Source organism: Fistularia commersonii, chromosome 11 (genome assembly GCF_037954325.1).
Source record: "Fistularia commersonii isolate RoL2024-O1a breed Wild chromosome 11, RoL_Fcom_v1.0, whole genome shotgun sequence".
Lineage (NCBI taxonomy): Eukaryota > Metazoa > Chordata > Actinopteri > Syngnathiformes > Fistulariidae > Fistularia > Fistularia commersonii.
This window is the reverse complement of record NC_141294.1, coordinates 17778733-17799068: the sequence shown is the minus strand read 5'-3', so window position 1 is coordinate 17799068 and position 20336 is coordinate 17778733. Positions and strand designations below refer to the sequence as shown.

General features: G+C 51.3%; 3 protein-coding genes across 14 annotated transcripts in view; all 3 read right to left on the bottom strand.

The window, feature by feature from the left end:
* The window catches only part of setdb1b (SET domain bifurcated histone lysine methyltransferase 1b), an 18826-nt gene extending 11038 nt beyond the window's left edge, over positions 1-7788 (bottom strand). For 2 of the 7 annotated variants that reach the window (XM_086155570.1, XM_086155571.1), the window contains exons 1-5: positions 3461-3652; positions 2449-2652; positions 1265-1434; positions 1144-1187; positions 971-1052 (exon numbers count right to left, since the gene is read on the bottom strand). In XM_086155570.1, the coding sequence (XP_086011696.1) occupies positions 971-1052; positions 1144-1187; positions 1265-1434; positions 2449-2652; positions 3461-3477 (517 nt within the window). In that variant the 5' untranslated portion in view covers positions 3478-3652. Of the gene's footprint in view, positions 1-970; positions 1053-1143; positions 1188-1264; positions 1435-2448; positions 2653-3460; positions 3656-7723 lie in introns of those variants that run through there. The other 5 variants (XM_086155568.1, XM_086155572.1, XM_086155569.1 and 2 more) reach the window with 5 other exon arrangements.
* LOC147229856 (cortexin domain-containing 1 protein-like) lies at positions 4196-4554 on the bottom strand. The gene has a single exon (XM_086155580.1). It carries the CDS (start codon positions 4552-4554, stop codon positions 4399-4401), a length of 156 nt encoding a protein of 51 aa, XP_086011706.1. The 3' UTR covers positions 4196-4398.
* On the bottom strand, positions 4196-20336 carry arnt (aryl hydrocarbon receptor nuclear translocator). 6 transcript variants are annotated; one of them, XR_015106830.1, is made up of 20 exons: positions 20010-20336; positions 19370-19463; positions 19202-19240; positions 19060-19110; positions 17972-18185; positions 16081-16294; positions 15776-15878; positions 15573-15638; positions 15396-15481; positions 15226-15302; positions 14925-15059; positions 14755-14829; positions 13240-13391; positions 11274-11364; positions 10341-10528; positions 9198-9411; positions 8455-8632; positions 8149-8291; positions 7724-8065; positions 4196-4935 (listed from the first exon to the last, which is right to left on the bottom strand). XR_015106830.1 is itself a non-coding variant. In XM_086155577.1 (20 exons), exons 5-20 carry the CDS (start codon positions 18143-18145, stop codon positions 7982-7984), a joined length of 2103 nt encoding a protein of 700 aa, XP_086011703.1. In that variant the 5' UTR covers positions 18146-18523; positions 19060-19110; positions 19202-19240; positions 19370-19463; positions 20010-20336; the 3' UTR covers positions 6556-7981. The 6 variants fall into 6 exon arrangements, 5 of the variants coding, with proteins under 5 accessions (XP_086011703.1, XP_086011699.1, XP_086011701.1 ...); XM_086155577.1 differs by lacking the exon at positions 4196-4935 and adding an exon at positions 12968-13090 and having other exon boundaries at positions 6556-8065; positions 17972-18523; XM_086155573.1 differs by lacking the exon at positions 4196-4935 and adding an exon at positions 12968-13090 and having other exon boundaries at positions 6556-8065.

Below are 20336 nucleotides of genomic sequence, written 5' to 3'. Positions count from 1 at the left end.
GCTATCGCTGGCCTCGACACTGTCTTAGACACATTTCTTTTTGTTCTAGCTGATAGTCTTCGAACACATAGTACCCCTGCTTCTTTTCCACACCCATTTCCAACCCCTTGAACGTGTTTCTTCACCTCTTCTCCACATGATCGACCCTAAGTACTAAAAACCCTCGGCCTTCTTGATGTCCACTCCCTGTAGCTTCACCGCTCCACTTTGGTCCCTCTCATTCACACACATTTATTCTGTCTTGCTACGGCTAACCTTCATTGGTCTATTTCCAGAGCATACCTCCACCTCTCTAGATGTTCTTCTACCTGTTCCCTGCGCTCACGACAGATGGCAATGTCATCTGCAAACGTCCTGGTTCATGGAGATGGAGGGTGACGGATCACGACTCGCAATGGATGGCTCGAATCTCAGGAAACTCTTAAGTCAAGGTTGCTCTGTACTTGTAGCCTACGGTCTGATTGTTTTCTTCTCCTCTGCTAGAAGTGCTTTCGCACTCTTGGAACTTTTCGCAGTTCTTAAAACCTTTTCAGGAACTAGGTTGCTTTGAGCAGCAGAAGAATCACGAGACCGTGGACTTCAGTTCCGAGAACCATCTCAGCTCCTACACCCTGGCAGGGTCTTTTTACGATTCCATGGGTACTCGCATGACGTAGGTGATTGGTGGAACTCAAAAGCTGTGTCCGTCACCAGAGCACCATTTTTGAAACCTATCATGGTCACCGGCCAGCTGTTTTCTTGTGACAGAAGCAGCAAGAAATAGAGGTAGGAAGGAAGAGGTCCAGGATCTTCTCGCCTTCTATGCCTCAGAGGGGCTTCCAGGGCTCGCAACATTTTGGCCCAAATAAGTCTGGAGTCAGCTAACAGCTAACAGGGTTCTTATTCTGAGGCGTCCTGGTGCTGCACAAGATAAACGCGTGGTCACCTGACTGGACGGAAGGCTGAGTAGGGGATCTGAGCATGACTGTACCGGCTGCCGTCTTGCCGACCATCTGCACCAACTTCTGCACCTGCTGGGAGGTCTTCTGCAGGGCGCTGGAGGTCTCCTTCAGCTTGGAAGGGAAAGTACCGCAGAGGTCAAGCACAGGCGGAAAGGGGCGATGATGGCGGTTGGACTTTATGGTTGCTCTTTATCGTTCTCACCACTGGATCTTTGACCGGAGTGACGGGCTTCTTCGGAGGAACCACTGGAACAAAACAAGAAAGAGGACTGAGTGTTTGCTTCTTCACCTCGAACACTCTGTCGGAAAAAAAAAAAACTTACGGCAGCCGACGGCTATGACGTCATCATCCTCGTCGTCATCGTCGATCTCGATGACCTCGGACGACAGAACCCCGCCGCCGCCCCCCTCGTCCTCTGAGCTGCTCTCCAGGTAGATCAGGCCGTTCTTCTGGTAGGTCTCCCTCACCAGCTTCTCGCACTCCAGGAGTGACCTGAGGAGCAGGTGGACACGCAGGGGTGCCACGCGGACATATGCGTTAGCAGTTGCATGCTATATCTTGTCTGATCGGCTGTCCCTGTTCGCATCCCGACCCCTGACCAAACCCAACCTCATCCACGATGGCTCAGTTCTGTGTGATGAAGCCTCCTGCATGTCCTTCACTCCATGCTAGCATACTCAAACAGTACTCTCAAACTGTAGTACTCTAAAGTACTACAGATGCAGTATTTGCTTTAAGAGTGTTGATAGAGAAACACTGAGACGATCAGAGGGACCTGCATTGTGCCTTTGTGGATCTCGAAAAAAGCTAACAACAGGGTTTAGAGAGAGGAACGGTATGAGGAAGTCTGGAGCGGCAGAGGGGCATGTAAGGGTGGTGCAGGACATGTATGCAAGCTGTGAGATGGTGGTGAGGTAGAACACAGAAGTAAATGGTGGAGGTGAAAGTGCACCAGGGATCCCTTCTGAGCCCCTTCTTGTTTGCTGTAGCGACAGATAGGCTGACAGGTGAGGTTCGACAGGAATCTCAACAAACTATATTTGCAGATGAGAATCTAAAGAGATGGAGGTATGCCCTGGAAAGGAGGGGAATGAAGGTTAGCTTGCAGCAAGACAGAACACATGCGAATAAGAGGGAACCAAGTGGAACAGTGAGGCTACAGGGAGTGGAGATAACGAAGGTGGAGGAGTTGAAGTACCGAGGGTCCAGAGGAATGGAGAGCACATGCAAGATGGTTTGGACATGGACAGAGGAGGGACGGTGGAACTGCCAGGCAAGAAGACTAGAGGAAGACCAGAGAGAAGGTACACGGATGGAAATAAAGAGGACAGGAAGTTAGTCGGTGTGAGAGAAGAGGATGCTGAGGAGAGGGTTCGAAAGAAGAAGCTGATTGAAGGGAGCAGCCTGAAGGAGAAGATCCAACCATCTGCCCATCGTAAGCCAGCGGTTTCTAAAGAGAAAACCTTAGATTCCAGTGTATCTCCATCATCGGCGGCGCAAACTCACTGGCTGGCATCCTTGAGGAGCATCTCTGTCATGGCTTCCTCCTCCTCCTTCTGCTCTACCCACTGCTTGAGCTCCGACAGCTGCGCCTTCTTCCTCTGCACCATCTCGCTCTGCTCCACCGCCTCCTCGATCCACTTCCTCAGCTCGTCCAGCGAGACGCCCAGCTCCTCCTCCAGGCCGGGGTCCCAGCCGTCCACCTCCATCCTGACCGCACAACCCCCCCGCCCCCCCCAAAAAAGTCAAGAACATTTGAGACATCCAAAAAAAGGGGCCGAGAGACAATTAAGGGATTTCTTTCATTTTTGGGGGAGGGGGTGAGCGTCGGTATGAAGATCCTTGCAGGATGAGAGAGGTTGACAAACATCCCGAAAAGCAAATGAAGATCCCGCAAAGGAGTGCAGAAGAAAAAGTCCTTAGGAGTTTGATAGCATCTTTGAGCAGCTTTCAGTTTAATTTTGTCTAACATGGTGTTTATGTGGAAGTGACCCCAGAACCACGGTTTTAGGGTCACACACCTATCTGGGGGACGGGGGGGGGGGGGGGGGTCCAGTCTAGTTTCTACAGATCTTTCGAGAAGAAACTTTTATCAGGGTGAATAGCTACGTCTTCATTCATTCATTCATTCATTCATTCATTTCAGGGTGGTTTGTTTTGGTTTGTTTGTGTGGTTGCAAGCGAAGGGTTGCTAGCGTCACTGGGGGGCAGTCAGGGGGTGAGAATGGCGCTATTTAGCCCCGTTTTCGCTCCTCCACGCCGGTTAAAACTCGGTTACCCCGTGCTCTTATTTAGAAAAAACGGAAAATCCTAGTAAATATCTTGGGGAGGTGGGGGAACCGGAGCTCGGCCGCGTCCCAACCTAGCTAGCTTAGCTTTAGCATGGACAACGCTGCGGAGAGGCTGATGCAGGTGGCCGGACAACGGGAGTCCGCCTCCCCCTTCTCGCCGTGAGCCGGAAGACGCCGAAAGCAGCGGCCGAACCCCGAACCCCCGTCACCGGACGCGAAATACTCACCCGTCCCGGGTTTCCATCCGGTTGGCCCGCAGAAAAACAACAACAACAAAAAAACAAAAAAAAAACAAACCGCGGGTACGGTTAGCTAGCAAAGGCTACCTACGAGCTACATCCACGGGCGCGCTCTATGATGTCTCCGGGTCATCCGGGCTGGGCGGGTAATGAGCGTCGGCGGCCGCGGCGACTAGCACCGCCCTCACGGCGTGCACGGGTGAGTATAAGCGTTCGCCCCACGAATTCCCGCAGTAAATTAAATGGTATCTAAGTTATCAGTCTCCTTTCATTTCTTAAAAAAAATCGCCAAATGTAATAATTGATGGAATCCCACAAGCGTTTCTCTCTTGAAAAAAAAAAAACTTTTGCAGAAATGTGAAAGTGAGTGCAACTCAACGAGTGTCCTTCAAGTTAGCAAAGGTACCTATATCTTCTCTCCTGACAGAGAGTTTGAGCGTCAATTCACATTTTGATCACAACTCAAAAAAAACAATTACAACTTTTATCATCTTGAATAAGAAACACCACGTTACTGGAGGGGTTTTTCAACCGTAACTGGAGAAAAGTATGGTACCTTCTTCCCACAATGCAATGGCCAATTTAAAAATGCAGGTAAAACAGCTGGGGATAGATTGATTGCTCAATCAATAGATAGATAGATAGATAGATAGATAGAAATTGATCGAAAGATAGAAATTGATCGAAAGATAGAAATTGATTTAAGGATGGATACATAGATAGATAGATAGATAGAATACTTTATTTATTGCAAAGGGGACATTGCAGTTACACAGCAGCAATTTCGACATCTTTTAATCCCACCAAGTATTTTGATGCGCAGACCGTCGAAAAAAACTCTTTCCTAACAAACCGTCAATCTAATACTCACGTCGGCTGAAGTCCTCCGACAGTAAATAGCTGCAACGATGACCCGACCTGTGACCTCACGGGTTGGCCTGGTCCTCCTGGTACATGGAGACGGAAACGGCGCTGTACGGGTCCAGTGCCATTTTGGCGCAGCGCAGGATGGTGACCAGCAGGAAGCAGCAGAGGAGGAGGAAGAAGAAGAGAGCGATGCCCAGATCCACATCCACGTCCATCGTGCGGAGCGGGAGGTCCGTGAAAACCCCTGCGTCTTCCTCTAAGTTTCCGTCTTTCCCCCCCTTTAGTAACCGCCCTCCAGCCGAGGACCAGGCGGCCCGGACACATGGTGCCGCGTTCGGCACCTGTGACCTCCATGAATACTTGATGAGGGGTTTGGGTGACGGTCAGGCCCGTCCCCGGGATCGGAGCGGCCCGCGGCGTCCCCGCCGTCTCTCCTGGAGGGGGGGCGAGACCCGGCGAGGACAGCGACACCGCGGCGGGAGGACACCTGAGTGCCGCCCTTGCGTTGGCGCCCCCGGGTCGACGGGTTCGGCCGACGTTTCGATCTCACGAAAAGACTTTTTCATGACTATTTTTTGTTTTTAAATGGAAATAAACTGTAAAGTAGAGGGACAAAAATATGGAAAAAAAATAACAAGCAAATTAACAACTGACTATATCTGGGTGTTTCATGTTTAGGAAATGTGTATTTGATAGGAATAACTATTTTCAAAAGAAATAATACATAGCAAATATTTAATCATTTACTTTGTGCATTTTTTTTTTACGAAGTATACTTTTTTAAAATTTATGTAAATAAATGCAAGCAATTCCCCCCTCAGAGATCAATAAAAGGAATTCTTAAATGTACATTGACTATAATGAGAGCAGAGTGCCCTGTGTGGAGGACCAAAGCTCACATTACAGACCGATCAATAAATAGACAATAAATAAATACACCAAAAACTGGTGTTTTAACACCCACCTCACTCACTTAAGACCTTTTCATTTCATTTCATTTCTTATTTAATTCCAGCAGGAAAAAAATACCCTGCAGCCATGGGAATGAATATTAACCAAAATGAATGAGTAAATAGATTACCGGTAATTAATAAACAGGTTTATTTCTGGAGGCCGGATTGGTCTACCAGAATTCAAAAAATATAGAATAAAATCATATATTATCCTGATATTTAAATCACCATACAAACATCTAGCTGGTATTTACTTTAAACTGATATCAGCTTGAAAAGCGACCATTAAGGAATATTTAATGTCCACCAACAAACCGCCCGGGTTTCCTTTGCACATCCAGATGAGGAGAGGTTTAAAAACAGGATTTCCCCGAGTCGAATGAATCGGTTTAAAATTGAGATCTCGTGGATCTGTGGCCAGCCGGGAGGAGGAGGTGATATCTGAGTGTCGGTCCTCCTCATGACGGCTCTGTAACTGAGCCCGACTCAAAAATGCAAATCGCTTGTACTCCGACGCCGAGACTGGAGAGGACATTAGCGCTCGACGCATTCAAGTGACATCCAAACACGGGGAAGGTGAAATCACCCTCCGCCCAGAAACTTTACCACGACTGTATGTTTTAGTCACGTGACTGAAGTATTTTTTAAAAAAAGGTCCCTAAAAATATCAAGGTACAGAGAAATACATGTTGTGTGTTTCCATTCACAACAGACACTAAGTGTGTGAAGTGATAGCAGCAGAACGGCACGGTAAAGAGGAACCTTTGCTTAAGAGTGCACAGATTTAACAGTTTTCCAAGAGATCGGGAAAAAAAAAAAAATCTTTTTTTATTTGTGCTCTGAGTTGTTGGTGAGATGCGGTGACGGAGAGCAAGTAAGTTAAGTGACGGAGCACCAAATAAAAAAAGTCCCCCTTCGATTTTCAAGGTAAATACACTTAATAAAACTGGTTGATTACATCCTCTTTTATGAGATGTTATTATTTTGTAAGTATTATTTGTTATTCATAAGGTACGTTATTCTTTTTTTTTTCTACAATTTTTTCATGTAACAAAAGTCGGCGGCTGGAACGGATTAATATCGTTTAAATTCTTTTTGACAGGGAAATGTAATTAAAAATTTTAATTATATCGAGTCAGGAGCTCGGGCACGAGGTATTATTGTAGTCGGTTGTGTACAAGCTCTAAAACCTCCTGAGGCCTTTTTATTACCTCCGGTTTAAGGCTTCAAATCACAGATGAACCAAGAGATCCAACTCCGTCATTTCTGACAATATAACAATTTAATACAAAAAAAAAAAACAAAAAAACAAAACCCCGAAACATCTCTTTTTCTCCGCGTTAACATTTCATAAACATTTACAGAATATTTATAGATTTGTGTTTCTGAGTGATAAAAAGTGTGTGGAAGGGGAGGGATGAGAAGACGTTAAGATTAAAAAAAAAAAAAGAAAAAAAAAGACGACACAGTTCACGAACACGCACCCGTCCCGCCAACGGAGGTTTTAAAGTCCCCAGCGGCACCGGAATTCAAAAATAAAATAAAACAAACCGTCATCTTTAGGTCCGGCGGTTTCTCCTTTCTTTTTTTCCCCCTCTATCCGGACGAGGAGGACTCTCTTATTTTCCGTTTTTATCCTCAATACCCTGATCGAACCGTTTGATTTCAATAAAATACTGATGGAAGTAATAAAAAGGGAGGCGTGGGGGCGAAGGGGTGGGGATAAGTCTTAAGATAATCAAAATAAATCACAACATTACAAGGATGAGGGGTCACTATCACGTATTCCTCGGCGGCAAAACAAAGAGAAACAATAACAGAGAATGGCTTTTAAAAAAGTGGATCGTTCCCGTGCGTGGATTTATTGCAGTGTTTTTTGTTTTGTTTTTTTTTTTCCTGGAAGAAAAAGGGTGCTGAGCTAACCCCGGACCCCCCGGCTGTGCGTTGGTGTGGTTTTGAGTACAGAACAAGAAAAAGGAAGAGAAAAACATGAACGCGTCTTATGATATTTCTGTGTGCGGAATTAGGGAGAAAAAAAAAAAAAAAAAACAGCAAAAACAAACAAACAAAAAAAAAAGAAGGTCTTACAGGGATGGGAAATCCAGTTTAAAAAAAAAAAAAGAAAGCTGAAGAGTGAAGTTGCATAAGTGAGTGTGTACGCAACACGCGCACGTGCACCTGACGTCGGAGGAATTAAAAAAAAAAAAAAAAGGGGGAATAAAAAAAAAAAAAATTTATATATATATGTATTGACAAAAGCTGCATATCCCTGCGGTTTCCTGAGAGTTTAAATAAAATGACTGGATGACATTTTTTTTTTTTTTTTTTTTTTTTTTTAAAAGTCTGCGTGCTCGAAAAAGACAGGCTGGACAGACCGGAATCGAAGGCCGAGTGTTTGTGTGTGTGTGTGTGTGTGTGTTTGTGGACTTACTGAGCGTGTTAACCGGCAAGCAGCGATTGTTTTTCTTGTTTTCTGTGCAGTCTGTACGGAGAACGATCGCACGGCAGCAGGAGTCCCTCCTCCCTCTGGGTTTTCTTTCCGTCCTCCTCCCGTTCTCCTGTCCGCTGCTGCGATCCAAAGCCATGCGAGAAGCTGCAGGAGGAGTGCGACTCTCAGGTGCAGGAAGAGCGAGTGCTGGTGGGGCGGGTGGGTGGGGGGTGGGTAGGGGTTCGGCGAGGAAAATGGCGGTCACTCGTTGAACGGAGGGTAGATAGGGATCTCGAAGTCGTCGCTGTTGAAGGTGGCCGGCTGGTCCAGCATGGAGAGCACGTCCTGCAAACACCAGAGGGGAGGGGGGGGTTACAGTGTGTGTGTGTGTGTGTGTGTGTGTGTGTGAGCGGGGTGACGTCACTCACGGGAAACATGTCCTGCTGGCCTCCCTGGGCGTGAGGGTGCTGCTCGGCGCTGCTCTGCGAGTGCTGCTGGCCCTGCTGGGGCCACTGGGGCCACACGGCCTCGGCCGCCCGGGACGGGAACTGGGCCCCCGACTGGGAGCCATCTTGAGGGAGGTCAGAGGTCAGAATATCAGGCGGGTTAGCGTGACAACAAGGTGACCTCGTGGGTAGAGCCCCATCGCCATGAATACAAGATAACTTTAAAAAGCGAGGAGCCGCCGTCGCATGCGTGTGTGTGTGTGTGTGTGTGTGTGTGTGTGGATTTACCGTAACCGTTGGCACTCATGTTCTCACGCGTGTTGATCGGCGGGTAGTTGGTCCCGCTGGTCTGGGTGGGGGCGGCGCCGGTGGGCATCTGGCCGAAGGAGCCGGACGAGCTCCCGCCGAAGCCCCCCATGGCGGCGAAGGGCGGGGACATGGTCTTGGCCGCCTGTGGCGCCACCTGCTGGTTGGAGGAGGAGAAGTCGTGGTCATCGGAAATGCTGTTTCCGCTCCCTTCCCGATGATGATGAGAACATCATTAAGATGGCGGCCAGGTGGCGATTTTCCACTGACATGATCTGCATCTGCTGCTGCATCTGGATATTCATGGAATGCAGCAGCTCCGCTAATCAGATAAACACACACACACACACACACACACACACACACACACACACACACAGGAGGAGACGTCCTTCAGGCGTCCTCCGAGCTGTCAATCAACTGACCGGTTGGGGCAGCGAGTGAGCGGGCGAGAGATCAAATGCTTGTATTAGCGGTGGCGCCACGCTGCCGCCTGCTGGAAAGAATGACATTCTGGGGTGCTGACGTTGCTATGGTGATGTCGTGTCAAGGACGTTCCATGATTGTCTTTTCAAGCCGATATTCTTCGCTGGTTTCCGCATGGTGTCTCAGCTAAAGTACTTCCTGTTTGCCATCATCTGTCTGATGAGTGGAGGCGGGGCTTAACCCCCCCCACACACACACACACTGAGCTTGGTCAGGGAAAGATGAGATTAAGTATCTACCTGGTTGTTGAACTGAGGCCTGGCCCCGGCCCCGGCCCCAGCTACGGCCCCGGTTCCCGCCCACCCTCCCGCCGGCCCCCCGTGGAGGGGGCTGCCGGTGGCGTTGACCGGCGGCGGCGGCGGCTGCGGCGCTCCGTTCTGGCGGGACATCTGGGTCAGCATCTGCCCCGCCAAGTGCGGCTGCTGGGCCATCTGCGGCGTCATGCCCACGGACCTGTGTGTGTGTGAGAGGAGAAAGGAGGTGACACTTGGCACGAACACCGGCATCAAACGGAGACGACAAATAAACAAAGAACCAAAACAAAAAAGGCCCCCTGGAGCGAGCGGAGGGAAAACATGGCTGGCGGCGAAGTCAGAGGAGACGCGGCGGTGATTATAGTTATTTGAAGGCCGGCGGAGACGCTCTGACGAAACCATCATTGTGGTCAGGCAGCATCTGCAGCCACTTAGGAGCCCTTATGGAAAGTGATACTCTTCATGTGGACCGCCTTGAGGCAGGGTGTGTGTGTGAGTGAGTGTGTGTGTGTGAGCGCTCCAGAGTCCTCCACAAAAACAACACTAAGAACAGTCGGCGGTGATGCTCGGATCCCGGCCAAACACACACAAAACACAAAAACAAAACGGCACAAATGCAAGAAACTTCTGCAGGGAAACGGCGCGTTCATGGACACGCTGTAAATCTCAGCGCCGGTCGATTGGATTATCAGAAATTGATCAGAAAGCACAGGACAGGACACGTGTGGGGCCTCTCCACGCCTTTCCCGTGAGTGTTTCCGCGGAAACGTGTTTCTGACAGTAAGACGAGTGTCGCCGTGGTAGTGGTGATGTTGTGAACGGGAGGAGGTTCTTACGTCCCTTCTTCTGCAGAAACAATATGAAGAACAGGCAGCGCCGCCGGTGCTCCGATCCCGGCCAGAGACGTGCACAAACAAAAAATAAAGCGCACGTTCGATATTTTGCTTGCTCCTGCAGAGACGGGGTGAGCGGTCAGCTGGATTAACAGGGCCGAGCCTTTCCCGTGCGGAAACACGGCCGGTGGCGTTTCCGACAGTCCGATGTGTCGCCGTGGTAGCGCAGCACCTTGATGTCATGAAATGAAGGGAAGTGTGTGTGTGTGTGTGTGTGTGTGCGTGCTCAAACTACCTGTAGGCGTCGTTAGAGCGTCCCACGGTGAAGTTGTTGGCCGGCGGGTAGATCTGGGCGGAGGGGGCCGAGGTGGAGGGGATCCCCTTGGGCTGCTCTGCGCCCTGGAACAGGGCGGGGTACAGCTCGGGCTTCTCCAGGCTCTTGGCGTGATCGGGGCCGGCCGCCGTCACGGGCTGCACCGCCATCTGGAGGAGGAAGGGGGGAGGCGGGGATTTAAACACTTGCGAACCTGGCTTTGCCATCCCCGATTTTCGATATCCACACCTGTGCGTTTGAAAGGAGCCGTTCCATAAGGCGGATGGACGGCGGCACTCCCCCTTTTTGCAGCGATACTACACTAAAACCAATGTACGCTTTTCTCAGATTATTTCCCCCCGAATGGGACAAATATAGGGTTACATAATCTGCCTGCAGGGTTTTTTGGGTTGCGTCCAACTCCTCCCACAACGTTGACTGCTATGTTGTGAGCCAATCAAATACACACTGGGGTCATTTAACAGTATTTAAATTTCAAGTTACTGATTAAGATGGAGCTTCGAGAGTATTGGTTTATAATAATAGGGGGAAAGCCATAATCCCTGGAGATTATTGGGGGTGATCTGGTGAGTCACGTGGTTTGCAAATAATAAAAATACGACGACAACGATAAAACGTCCATACTAATAATGATGAAATAATGATAAAAAAAAGCATCATAAAGTCCAGCTGATAATTCAATCTGAGGGCAGGGCGGTTGGTTTAAACTGCGGGATTCTGGGGGCTCAGCTGTTGGTCAGGTGAGTGAAAGCATAATCTGACGGCGATGAGAATTTAAACCTGCGATATTGGAAATATAATCCCGTCGCGTCACGGCTCTCATCTCCTAATGACTGCCGTTTCTGTGCAAGAGCCTGCTAATCCCGGCGTCGTGAACGATGGGAGAGCGCTGACCTGTGAGAGGCTGAGCGGCGTGGCCTCGTAGAGCCCGTCTCTGGCTCCGCCCCCGTCCAGCTCCGCCTGCTGCTGCTGCTGCTGCAGCTGCCTGGAACAAAAACACCAGGGTGTCGACGGAGGAAACGGCAGACGCGTCTCTCGGTCTGGAGCTTTCCGCCGCCGTGCGTCAAATCACCCGACACCTGCCGGCGAGATCACGCCACCCGACCCCACCGCCACCGATCACCATGGTAACACGGGAGGGAAAAGGAAGAGGAAAGCGTCCCGGTGATGCTGACATGCTGCGCCACCCGGAGTGTTAAAACCAGTGGTTCCCCACAGGCGCGGAGTCCAGGTGGCGGATCCGTCGCCGTGCCGACAACCTGTCATCCCTCGACGTCTTTCAGGGTTGAGGGACGCAAACAGGAAGTGCGGGACCGAGCAGCGGCGCAACGCCGGGATAAATCATTGTCGAGCTGTCACTGATGTTGACGCCATTTATTTCTGGGCCTCCGCCTCGGGCAAAATAAAAGCCCAATGTGAATTATTCAATAAAAAAAAATAAAAAAAATTATGGGTCTGTTTCCGATGTCCTCAAACTTCACTGTGCACACACTTCCCCTGGTCGCCATGGCTGTTCGGCGATACCTCCACTAGAGGGCCATACAGAGTTCCCATCCAACCATCAGGTTGTGTTTCAGACAATAGCTGCTTTCAGATGGAAAAAATTCACAGAACTGTCCAGCTCAAATTTGCTTCCAGGAAGTAGCCTCTTCCAGGGGAAGCTTTTTAGTCGCATTCCCACAGTTAGCGAGGGACCGTGGTCTGCGACGTCCACGTAAAACTCCGCCCTCAAAAGCAAACCACCGAAGAGGAGGCGGAAGACGAGGCGGACGTCGTGGAGGTGGAAGCTGCTGCGGCGTTCATGTTTGGCATGGCGGGAATAATTATTATCAGATGGCTGAAGTGTTTTTCATCTCCTCCCTGCGCCGCGTGAAGATCCTGTTAGCTAACTCCGGACGTATTCTGGCCAAAATGTCGACGCTCCTCAGTGAGCTCTGGAAACCCTTCCCAGGCGTAGCAGGCCAGAAGACCTGCGACCTCTTCATCACTCCATTTTTCACTGTTTCTCTCCATTCCATCTCAAGAAAACAGCCGAGCGGTGATCGCTGCAGCTTTTTAAAAAAAAAACGGCGCTCGCCGGTCGGCGAGGAGGATCTGACCAACGTCACGTGATTTCCTACGGAACCGAAAGCACCGCCTTGGAGTGGGAGCTGAGATGGTTTTTGGAACCGAGGGCTACTTCCTGAAAAATGTTCTAGAAACTGCAAAAAGGTTCCCACATTACGATAGCGGCGAAAAAAAAAAAGAAAAAAAAAAAAAAGATGCTGTTATGTCTTATACGTCCTCAGAGAGAGGCGGAGCAGTGGACGGCGGCCATTAAAAACATGTCTGCAGGTAGACCGACAATTCTTCTGTGCGTGGCGTTTGCGCGTACCGTGTTTAGTCCGTGATCTCCGGAGCACATACGTGGTTAACGCTGGGAATGAAGGATTTCTCTGGAACCCCCCCCCCAGGAGTGAACCACTGTTTTAAATCTTAGATGCCCCACAAAAAGCCCACCGGCACAGAGCGGGAGAGAAGGAGCGGAGACGTGGAGTTTGCTAGAAGCGCCGGCTCCCCACGGAGAGACGGCCCCCCCCCGGTCTCACCTGGTGGCCACGTGGCCCAGGCTGAGCGCCACGGCGTGGCCGTTCGGGCTGCCCTGAGCCACGGAGGCGGGCAACGAACCCCTCGGGGAGGAGATGGGGGTGAGGGGGTCCAAGGCAGAGTTTCTGCGGCCCCGCGGCGGGGGGAGAGATGGCCGTCAGTGTTGGGTTTGCGGGTGCGGGGAACGCGGGGCGGGGGATTTCACAACGTGTTCGAAAGCTTGGTTTTCGGACCGAGCCGCGCGTCGGGCGCCGTGGGACGCGGCGTGACTCACTTGACGTTGACGTTGGTGCAGATGATGTACTCAATCTCCTCGGAGAAGGGGTTCTGGAAGGTGAAGGAGCTGGTCCTCATCCAGATCCACTCCCTGGACTTGGCCCGGAAGCGGAACATCACCGACAGGACCTGGCCCCTCAGCTTCACCACCTGCAGGGGGGGGGGGTCACGGGTCCAAAGTTTGCTTATTAAAACAAAAGACTGAGCGGTTACGTGACGCCGCCTCCTGTCAATCACGAGTCGTGACAAAAAAAAAAAAAACGCCAAAAAGAACGGTCACGGGATCGGTGACTCAGAACTCCGTCATCCTCACTTCCACTCCAAGACTTTTAAAAACAACCCGGGTGTGACTTCTCTTTGGTTCTGCAAAAATTCGACTCTGGCGCCGGGGCCGTCGCCATGGCGACATGAGCGCGGACATTCACAAAAGGGGGCGGCGGGCTCCTTGTCCAATGCCCTTCGGAACGCCATGTTCCCAGATTAACCGCCGTGGAATCAGAAAGTCGGCATCTGAGAAGGATTGTCCCGCGTTGTCTTGGATCAGTCACGCACACACACACACACACACACACACACAGGATATCAAGCTGCATCTCGTGCAGTGTGCGCTACGGCGACCCCGCAGCCAAACAAATAAATCAAAAGCACACACTCCAGCTGATGAAATCCAAATTCAATTCGCATGAGTGTGTGTGTGTGTGTGTGTGTGTGTGTGTGTGGGAGGGGGCTTTTATTTTGAAAGTTCAGCTCTCCCCCCTGCTGTCACAGTGTTTACGCCACATTTGAAATCAGTTCCCGACAGGCGCGCAAGCCGTGTTTATCAGCAACACACACGCACACCTAAAACAGATTTAGACCTATTTAAAGGATCCTGCAGCTTGCATTTTATGTAAAATAAACAGATAAAACCCCGCGCCAACCCTTCTCTGTAGACATCGTATTTAAGGGCTGCTTTTTGTCCCTCAGTCGAGGGACGGAAGCGGCAAACAGGTGGAGAACAGGCGTCCCAGCGAGACCATTCGAAGTAAATAACTAAACAGAAAAACAACGCAGACTCCCGTGTGTGTGTGTGACTCCGAGATATAAAATGTCCGCCTTGGCGCCGCCGCCGCGCCATGGGAAAAAAAAGACATTAATAAAAAAAAAGCGCGGTTGTTGTTGGCGGCGGCCGTCATTACAGGGTTCGCGCGGGCTGGAGGGAAGCGAACGTTGACTTTGATTTCCCCCAAAACTCAAAATTTGAGCTCATCTCCACGACAAACAAGTGAAGGAAAGAAAAGAGAAGAAACCCACATCAATGACTTCAAAAGCATTTCTCCCCGGAGAACATAAACGGGGAGATGACAGGCTTCAGCCGAGCCGGCCGAGGGCGTCCGGCCGCAGGAAGGAAGGCCGGGGCCGCGTTTTTGAAACCGAAAGCGGCGGGAGGGGGAGGAGCCCGGCGGGGCGGCAGACGAACGGACGGCGCAGGATTTCCCACATTTTCGCGTCGGGCGGTAAATAAATGCCGCACCTGTTGGAAGCTGTCCCTCAGCAGGCCCTGGTCTTCCAGGTGAGAGAATTCCAGAATGTTCTTACCCAGCAGATCCTGGAACACACACACAAAAAAAAAAAAAAACGACGTCAGCGATTCCCGTTCTCCCGGCACGCCCTTTTTCGCCTGTCGCCGCGGCCGCCCCTCACCTGGGGCTGGTAGCCCACGGCGGCCATGCAGCGGTGGTCCACAAAGGTAAAGACGCCCTGGCAGCTGTGGCGCGAGATGAACTCCACGGGAACGCTGATGCTGTTGACGTCCGTGTCGCTCGGGCAGCAGGTCACCTGAGGGTGCACAAACTGTTAGCTGATGCCGGCTGTTTCCCTAGTTACCCCCTCCCGTGATGGAAAACCTCCACAAAAAGGAGTTCCCGTCAATGATTTACCGCCGTCGCTGAACAAACATCTTGCACAATACGGCCTGGATCGAGCCTCCCCCGTCTCCACTGACCTGCAATCTCCCGATGGCGACGAGGCAGTAGCGGCTCCCCTGAGTGTTGTCGGCTTCGCCCTCCGTTAGCGCTACTCCTGAGACGCAGGCAGAGGAGGACAATGAGCCAGCGGGCAGAAGAAGAAGAAGAAGGAGGAGGAGGAGGAGGAGGTCCGTGGGAGGTGCTTTACCTGCCGGAGGCCAAGACTTGATGTACCCCGTGCAGTGGACCACAACGTACTGGGGCTCGCCTTCCTTCGCGGTGCCTAATCCGTTCCTGGAAAACCAAAACAAACTTGCAACGCTTCCCGGAAACCACGTCGCCCCAGATGTTGATTTAAAAAAAAACACGCCAGCGCCTCTGTCACCTGTTTCTGTTTCTCAGGAAGTTGAGTCTGTTCATGGAGAGGGGTTCCACCGGACACGTGCCGCACCTGCAGGCACCGGGGGGTGCGGGGAGAAAAAGGAAGAGCCAGGATGTTACAGATGTGCTGCAAAGAGGGCTAGAGTTAGCATCACAAGCTAACGTTACGCCCCTGAAGATGAGCGGGTGGCTCGGTTTCTGTCGCACCTCATTCTACAGATGAAGGACCGCCGGGCTCCCATGGTCATCCTGGCCGATGTCTGCTGGCTCTCCTTCTTCACGGTACCGGTCTTCAGGTCCAACATTCTCCCTGTGAGGTTAAATGTTTTTAAAAAAAGACGGCGACGCGAACCTGGGCGGAAGGCGGGGCTTAACCTGCACGGGCAGCTGTCAATCACAGGGCCACAAACAGACATCCAACCATTCACCCCTACACACAATTTAAAGTAAACTAAAATCCAGTCTGAAATTCCCACAAATTCCTTGCCGTCAGCAACCGTCGCCGCCCGTACCTGTGTTGTTGTTCTCGGCGGTGGAGAGCTGCTCGCCCAGCTTCTCCGTGTCGTCCGGGTGGAGCTGGTCGTACAGGGAGGAGCCGAGCCACTCCGACTGGGACTGGTTGAGCACGGGGGTCAGCGAGTCCGAGACGTACACGATGCGGCCGCTCTCGCACGACACGACGAACAGGAAGCCGTCCGCCGCCTCCAGGATGAGGTGCTTCAGCTCCTGGAAAGGACTCGCCGTCAGTTTGCCGCCCGACGACTTCCCTCCGAAGCCCGGCATCTCCGCGGAGCTCACAAGGGACACTTTCTGTCATCCAGCTAGCTTAAATATCACGGGCGTTGTTGCCGTATCGCGGCGATCTGCACCCTTGACCCTTTGTCAACGCCCTTTATGTCTTCTCTCGTTTTCCAGGGGTCATGGCTTAATCTACCGCTGTGTCTCGCCAGGCGTCCCGCATCGTTATATCTTTTATGAATATTAACGCTATTACCACGTAGCTGTTAGCACTTCTCTTCAGACCGCCGTGATCCTGACCTGCTTTGCGTGGATAGGGTCGTCCGACAACTACGTGGAAATAAAACCCGCTGTACACAGCTGAACGAATCCGAGCATCGCAAACACAACCAGGAGACACGACGGGCGCGGAGCAGACACCCTCACGCATTCAGGTATGATGGTACTTTCCCTGACAAGAGTACGTTAGAACCCGGGTGGAAGAAATCGGACCTCTCTTTGTGACGCCAGAGCTCAGAAACACGTCACATTCTAGTGACGGCGCTGAGGAGCCTGACGGCAAGGCGCTGGGGTTGAAGCGTACAGGAGGAAATGCGATGTAACGTGGCAACCCAACAGAAGTGGCTGTGGTTCACCGACCGGTGGGGAGGTCTACACTTCTGGGCAGGGTCTGAGGTTTTTTATTTTTTAACCAAGGAGTTGGAGGGAAGGTCACCTGCCAGCAGACTAGAGGGGAAACTGAGTGCAGTTTCACAAAGCCGACACTCTCAGTCAGATGCTGTGTTGACTCTACCGCAGTACCGCAGACGAGACATTGACTCTCAGTGAAGCTTCGTGGAGATGACGGCAAGGGAGGAGGGGAGGGGTAATTAAATTCCTGAAAAACCTTGATTTATGAGTCGAATTTGTTGCGTGACCGAGCTTGTAACTCGATTCGCTCGTAGATCAAATCAAATTTCCCCTTTAAAATGAACTGAAACGATATTAATCCCTTCCAGCCCCCCACTTTTTTTCCACGTTTTAAAATAAGAAAAATGAACTTTATGAAGAAATAACTAATAATGCACACAAAATAATTCTACAAAATGAAAGAGAATGTAAAGAAATAAACTAGTTTTAGTTTAATGGAGGAGGAGGTTTGGGGAGTCTTTCATTTGGTGCTCTTTCGCTTAACTTACACACTTAATGCTACAATGTGTTGTGAAATGTAACATGCACACTTTGCTCCACTTCATGGCTAAACTCATTTAGCAAAAGGGTGAATTCTGCTCCTCTTTTTTTAACCGGCAAACCGTCCCCGACCAGCTTTGAACGACTCTTCCGACGCCTTCCTGCCGTTCGCTGTGCCACACACAATGCTCCATCCATCTCACCGACAACATCCTCTCCATCTCTCTGCGGACGAGTCCATGACACACACACGTGACTTTCTCTGGGCTACCTAGCGGCGGGCGGCGCGTTGGACTCTTTCTAAACACCATTTCACAGACGACGACGGCACTGTCAAACGCTCATCCTGCGTGCTCCTAACTCAAATCTAGGCTTGGATCACAAAGCAGAGAAAAATAAACCATCCAGTGAGTGACCGCTGGAAGACGTGAGTGCGCACTCATAAGTCAAGGTTCCACTGTACCCTGAAAACGGGCCTCACTCTGCTGTGCGTACCTGGTCGGTGAGAAAGGAGGGTTTGTAAGAGCCGTCGGCGTTCGTGTTGCCGCTCGCTCTCAGCGACTTCATGTGGGACACGGCCATCCGCAGGATGGTGAGCTTGTCGGGCTTCCGCGCCAGCGCGCTGCACGTGGGCACCATGTCCGACAGCTCCGTGATGTAGGCGGTCATCTTGTTCCGCCGCCGCCGCTCGATCTCGCTGTGGTTCTCTCTGGAGTGAGGAGACGCGGGAGGAAGGCGGAGGCGGAGAGGACAGGAGAGGAGGGATCGAGATGGAGGGCAGGAGGGGCGGGGACAGGCGGGCAGGTGGACAACGTGGAGTAGAGTTTAGAGTTAATGTTTCGATGCGAGCGTGTCGTTCGGAGAGAGAGGAGATGGGGATGGAAATTAAAACGTGACAGAAACAATAAGGCGCGCGGAAAAAACAATAATGCGTGGTCTGTGATCGGTCGTAAGATGGCGTGGGGGAGGGAGGAGAGCCCGGTCCGGGAGGACGGCTGACATGACGACAGAGAGCGAGTGCAGACAGAGAGAGACCTTTCAGATAACCTGAGAAGGAGGGGGGAGAGAAGAGGGGGAGAGAGAGGACAGCAGCTCAGGAGGAAGGGATTACCACGGTGACAGAAGTCCCTATCTCACACACAAGTGTAATGGTTAGTGCTCCGTAACACAGAGGTGGGTTTCAGAGAGGCCGACTCCGGGTAGAAGAAGCAGAACAGTCCGACAGGCAGCACGACGGGCGCATTTTGCGCCGTCAAAAACATCGACGCGCCGCAGTCCCAGCAGGACAAGGAGGGGAAGGGAGCGGCATTCGATCAGGGCATTCAAGCAGGAGGGGAGCCTTCCGCGGTGATACAGGCCATACCTGGCTAGCTTTTCCTTATCTGCAAAACTCTGATCGTCTGCCAAAAACCTGGAAATGAAACCAACCCACTAAAAAACAGAGGCCCACGTGAATAAGAGGTGGCGAAAAAGCAAGAGAGGCAACTTTTGAAAAGAGGGGGAGGACAGCTCGGTTTGGCCGAGGTGCGGACGATAATAATACTCTGCGAGGCTCGCGTCTGCCGCCCAAGTCTTCCTCCTACCTTGCAAAGCGTTCTTTGTCGTTATTGGAGCCCGCCGGTTCATCGTCACACCTACAGGTGTGAACGACAGAAAAAAAGAACACACGGTTGGTCGTCTCCACGGCAGGTGATGTTTCAAACAGTCGGTGTGTGACGAATGTACCTGAACAACTTGTTCCCTTCGTCGTCATCGAAGTCCGGCCTGCAGAAGAGAGAGGAGAAACAGTGGGAAGCAGCATCTCACTTGCGATATGCTTTTAAACCGCAAGAGCACAAAGCAATTGCACTCAAACAAAAGCAGTGGACACTTTCATCCCTGCAAACTACTCACGCTGCTCGCCTCTTGCTCGTCCCTTTTGCTACAGCAGCCCCACCGCTTGCTTGGGTCCCGCTGGCCCCCATGCCCAGATTCGGGTCCGATAGATCTATAAATAAAACACAGGATCAGTGGGGGAGGGTGTTGCGGCCGCAACGACAGCTGATTTCCTATAGTGTCTCGACGGATAAATCACATTAGCCCTGGCTGTTGACAGAAGCAGGCGAAGCTATCAGATAGTGTTTGCCTAGGCGAACGAGGGATGGGGCGAACCCACGAAACCGAGCCGATTGTAAACATATTGCGCGGCTGCCCCCCTTGTGAAATCTACAGGCAAAAAAAAAAAAATATATATATATGTGTGTGTGTGTGTGTATATACATATACACCTACATACAGACACACACAAAAACCCCAGGAATTCCTTTAAATCGGAGAGAAAGAAAAGTGAGTCGCAAATAGAACTGACTAGCATGCAAGCTATTACTTATGCAACTATCCTTTTACTGTGGCATTAGCTGAGGGGCTAACTTAGCCGCCGCTGTCACGCTATCGTCGGGAAAGTGTACGCCTCGGCTTTGCGTGACAAACAAACGAAAATTAGCAACACGGAGCGGTTTCAACCGCCCCGGCACTGACTTCTGCCACACTTTACCTTGGTTCGAAGATGACATGTCCGTGTGGAATAACATAAACAAACTACTTTGGCCGCTGGGGGGAAAAATACCCAAGCCCCCCCACTCCTCCCGCTCCTCCCCCTTTGCTAGCTAGCAAGCTAGCAAACCTGTTCCCTGCCAATATCCTTTCGCTTGCGTCTTTAATCCGTGTTATGAACGTCCAGAGCCATGTTCCGTGCTTTTCCACTGCCTCCCCGCGGGTTTCAGACGATCGCCGGGTGTCGTTGAGTCCACCCCCGGGGGCCGCTTCCCCCCGTTTCCCCTCGGTTTAAAACCCACTGACTGATTAAGATGGCGTTCGAGGC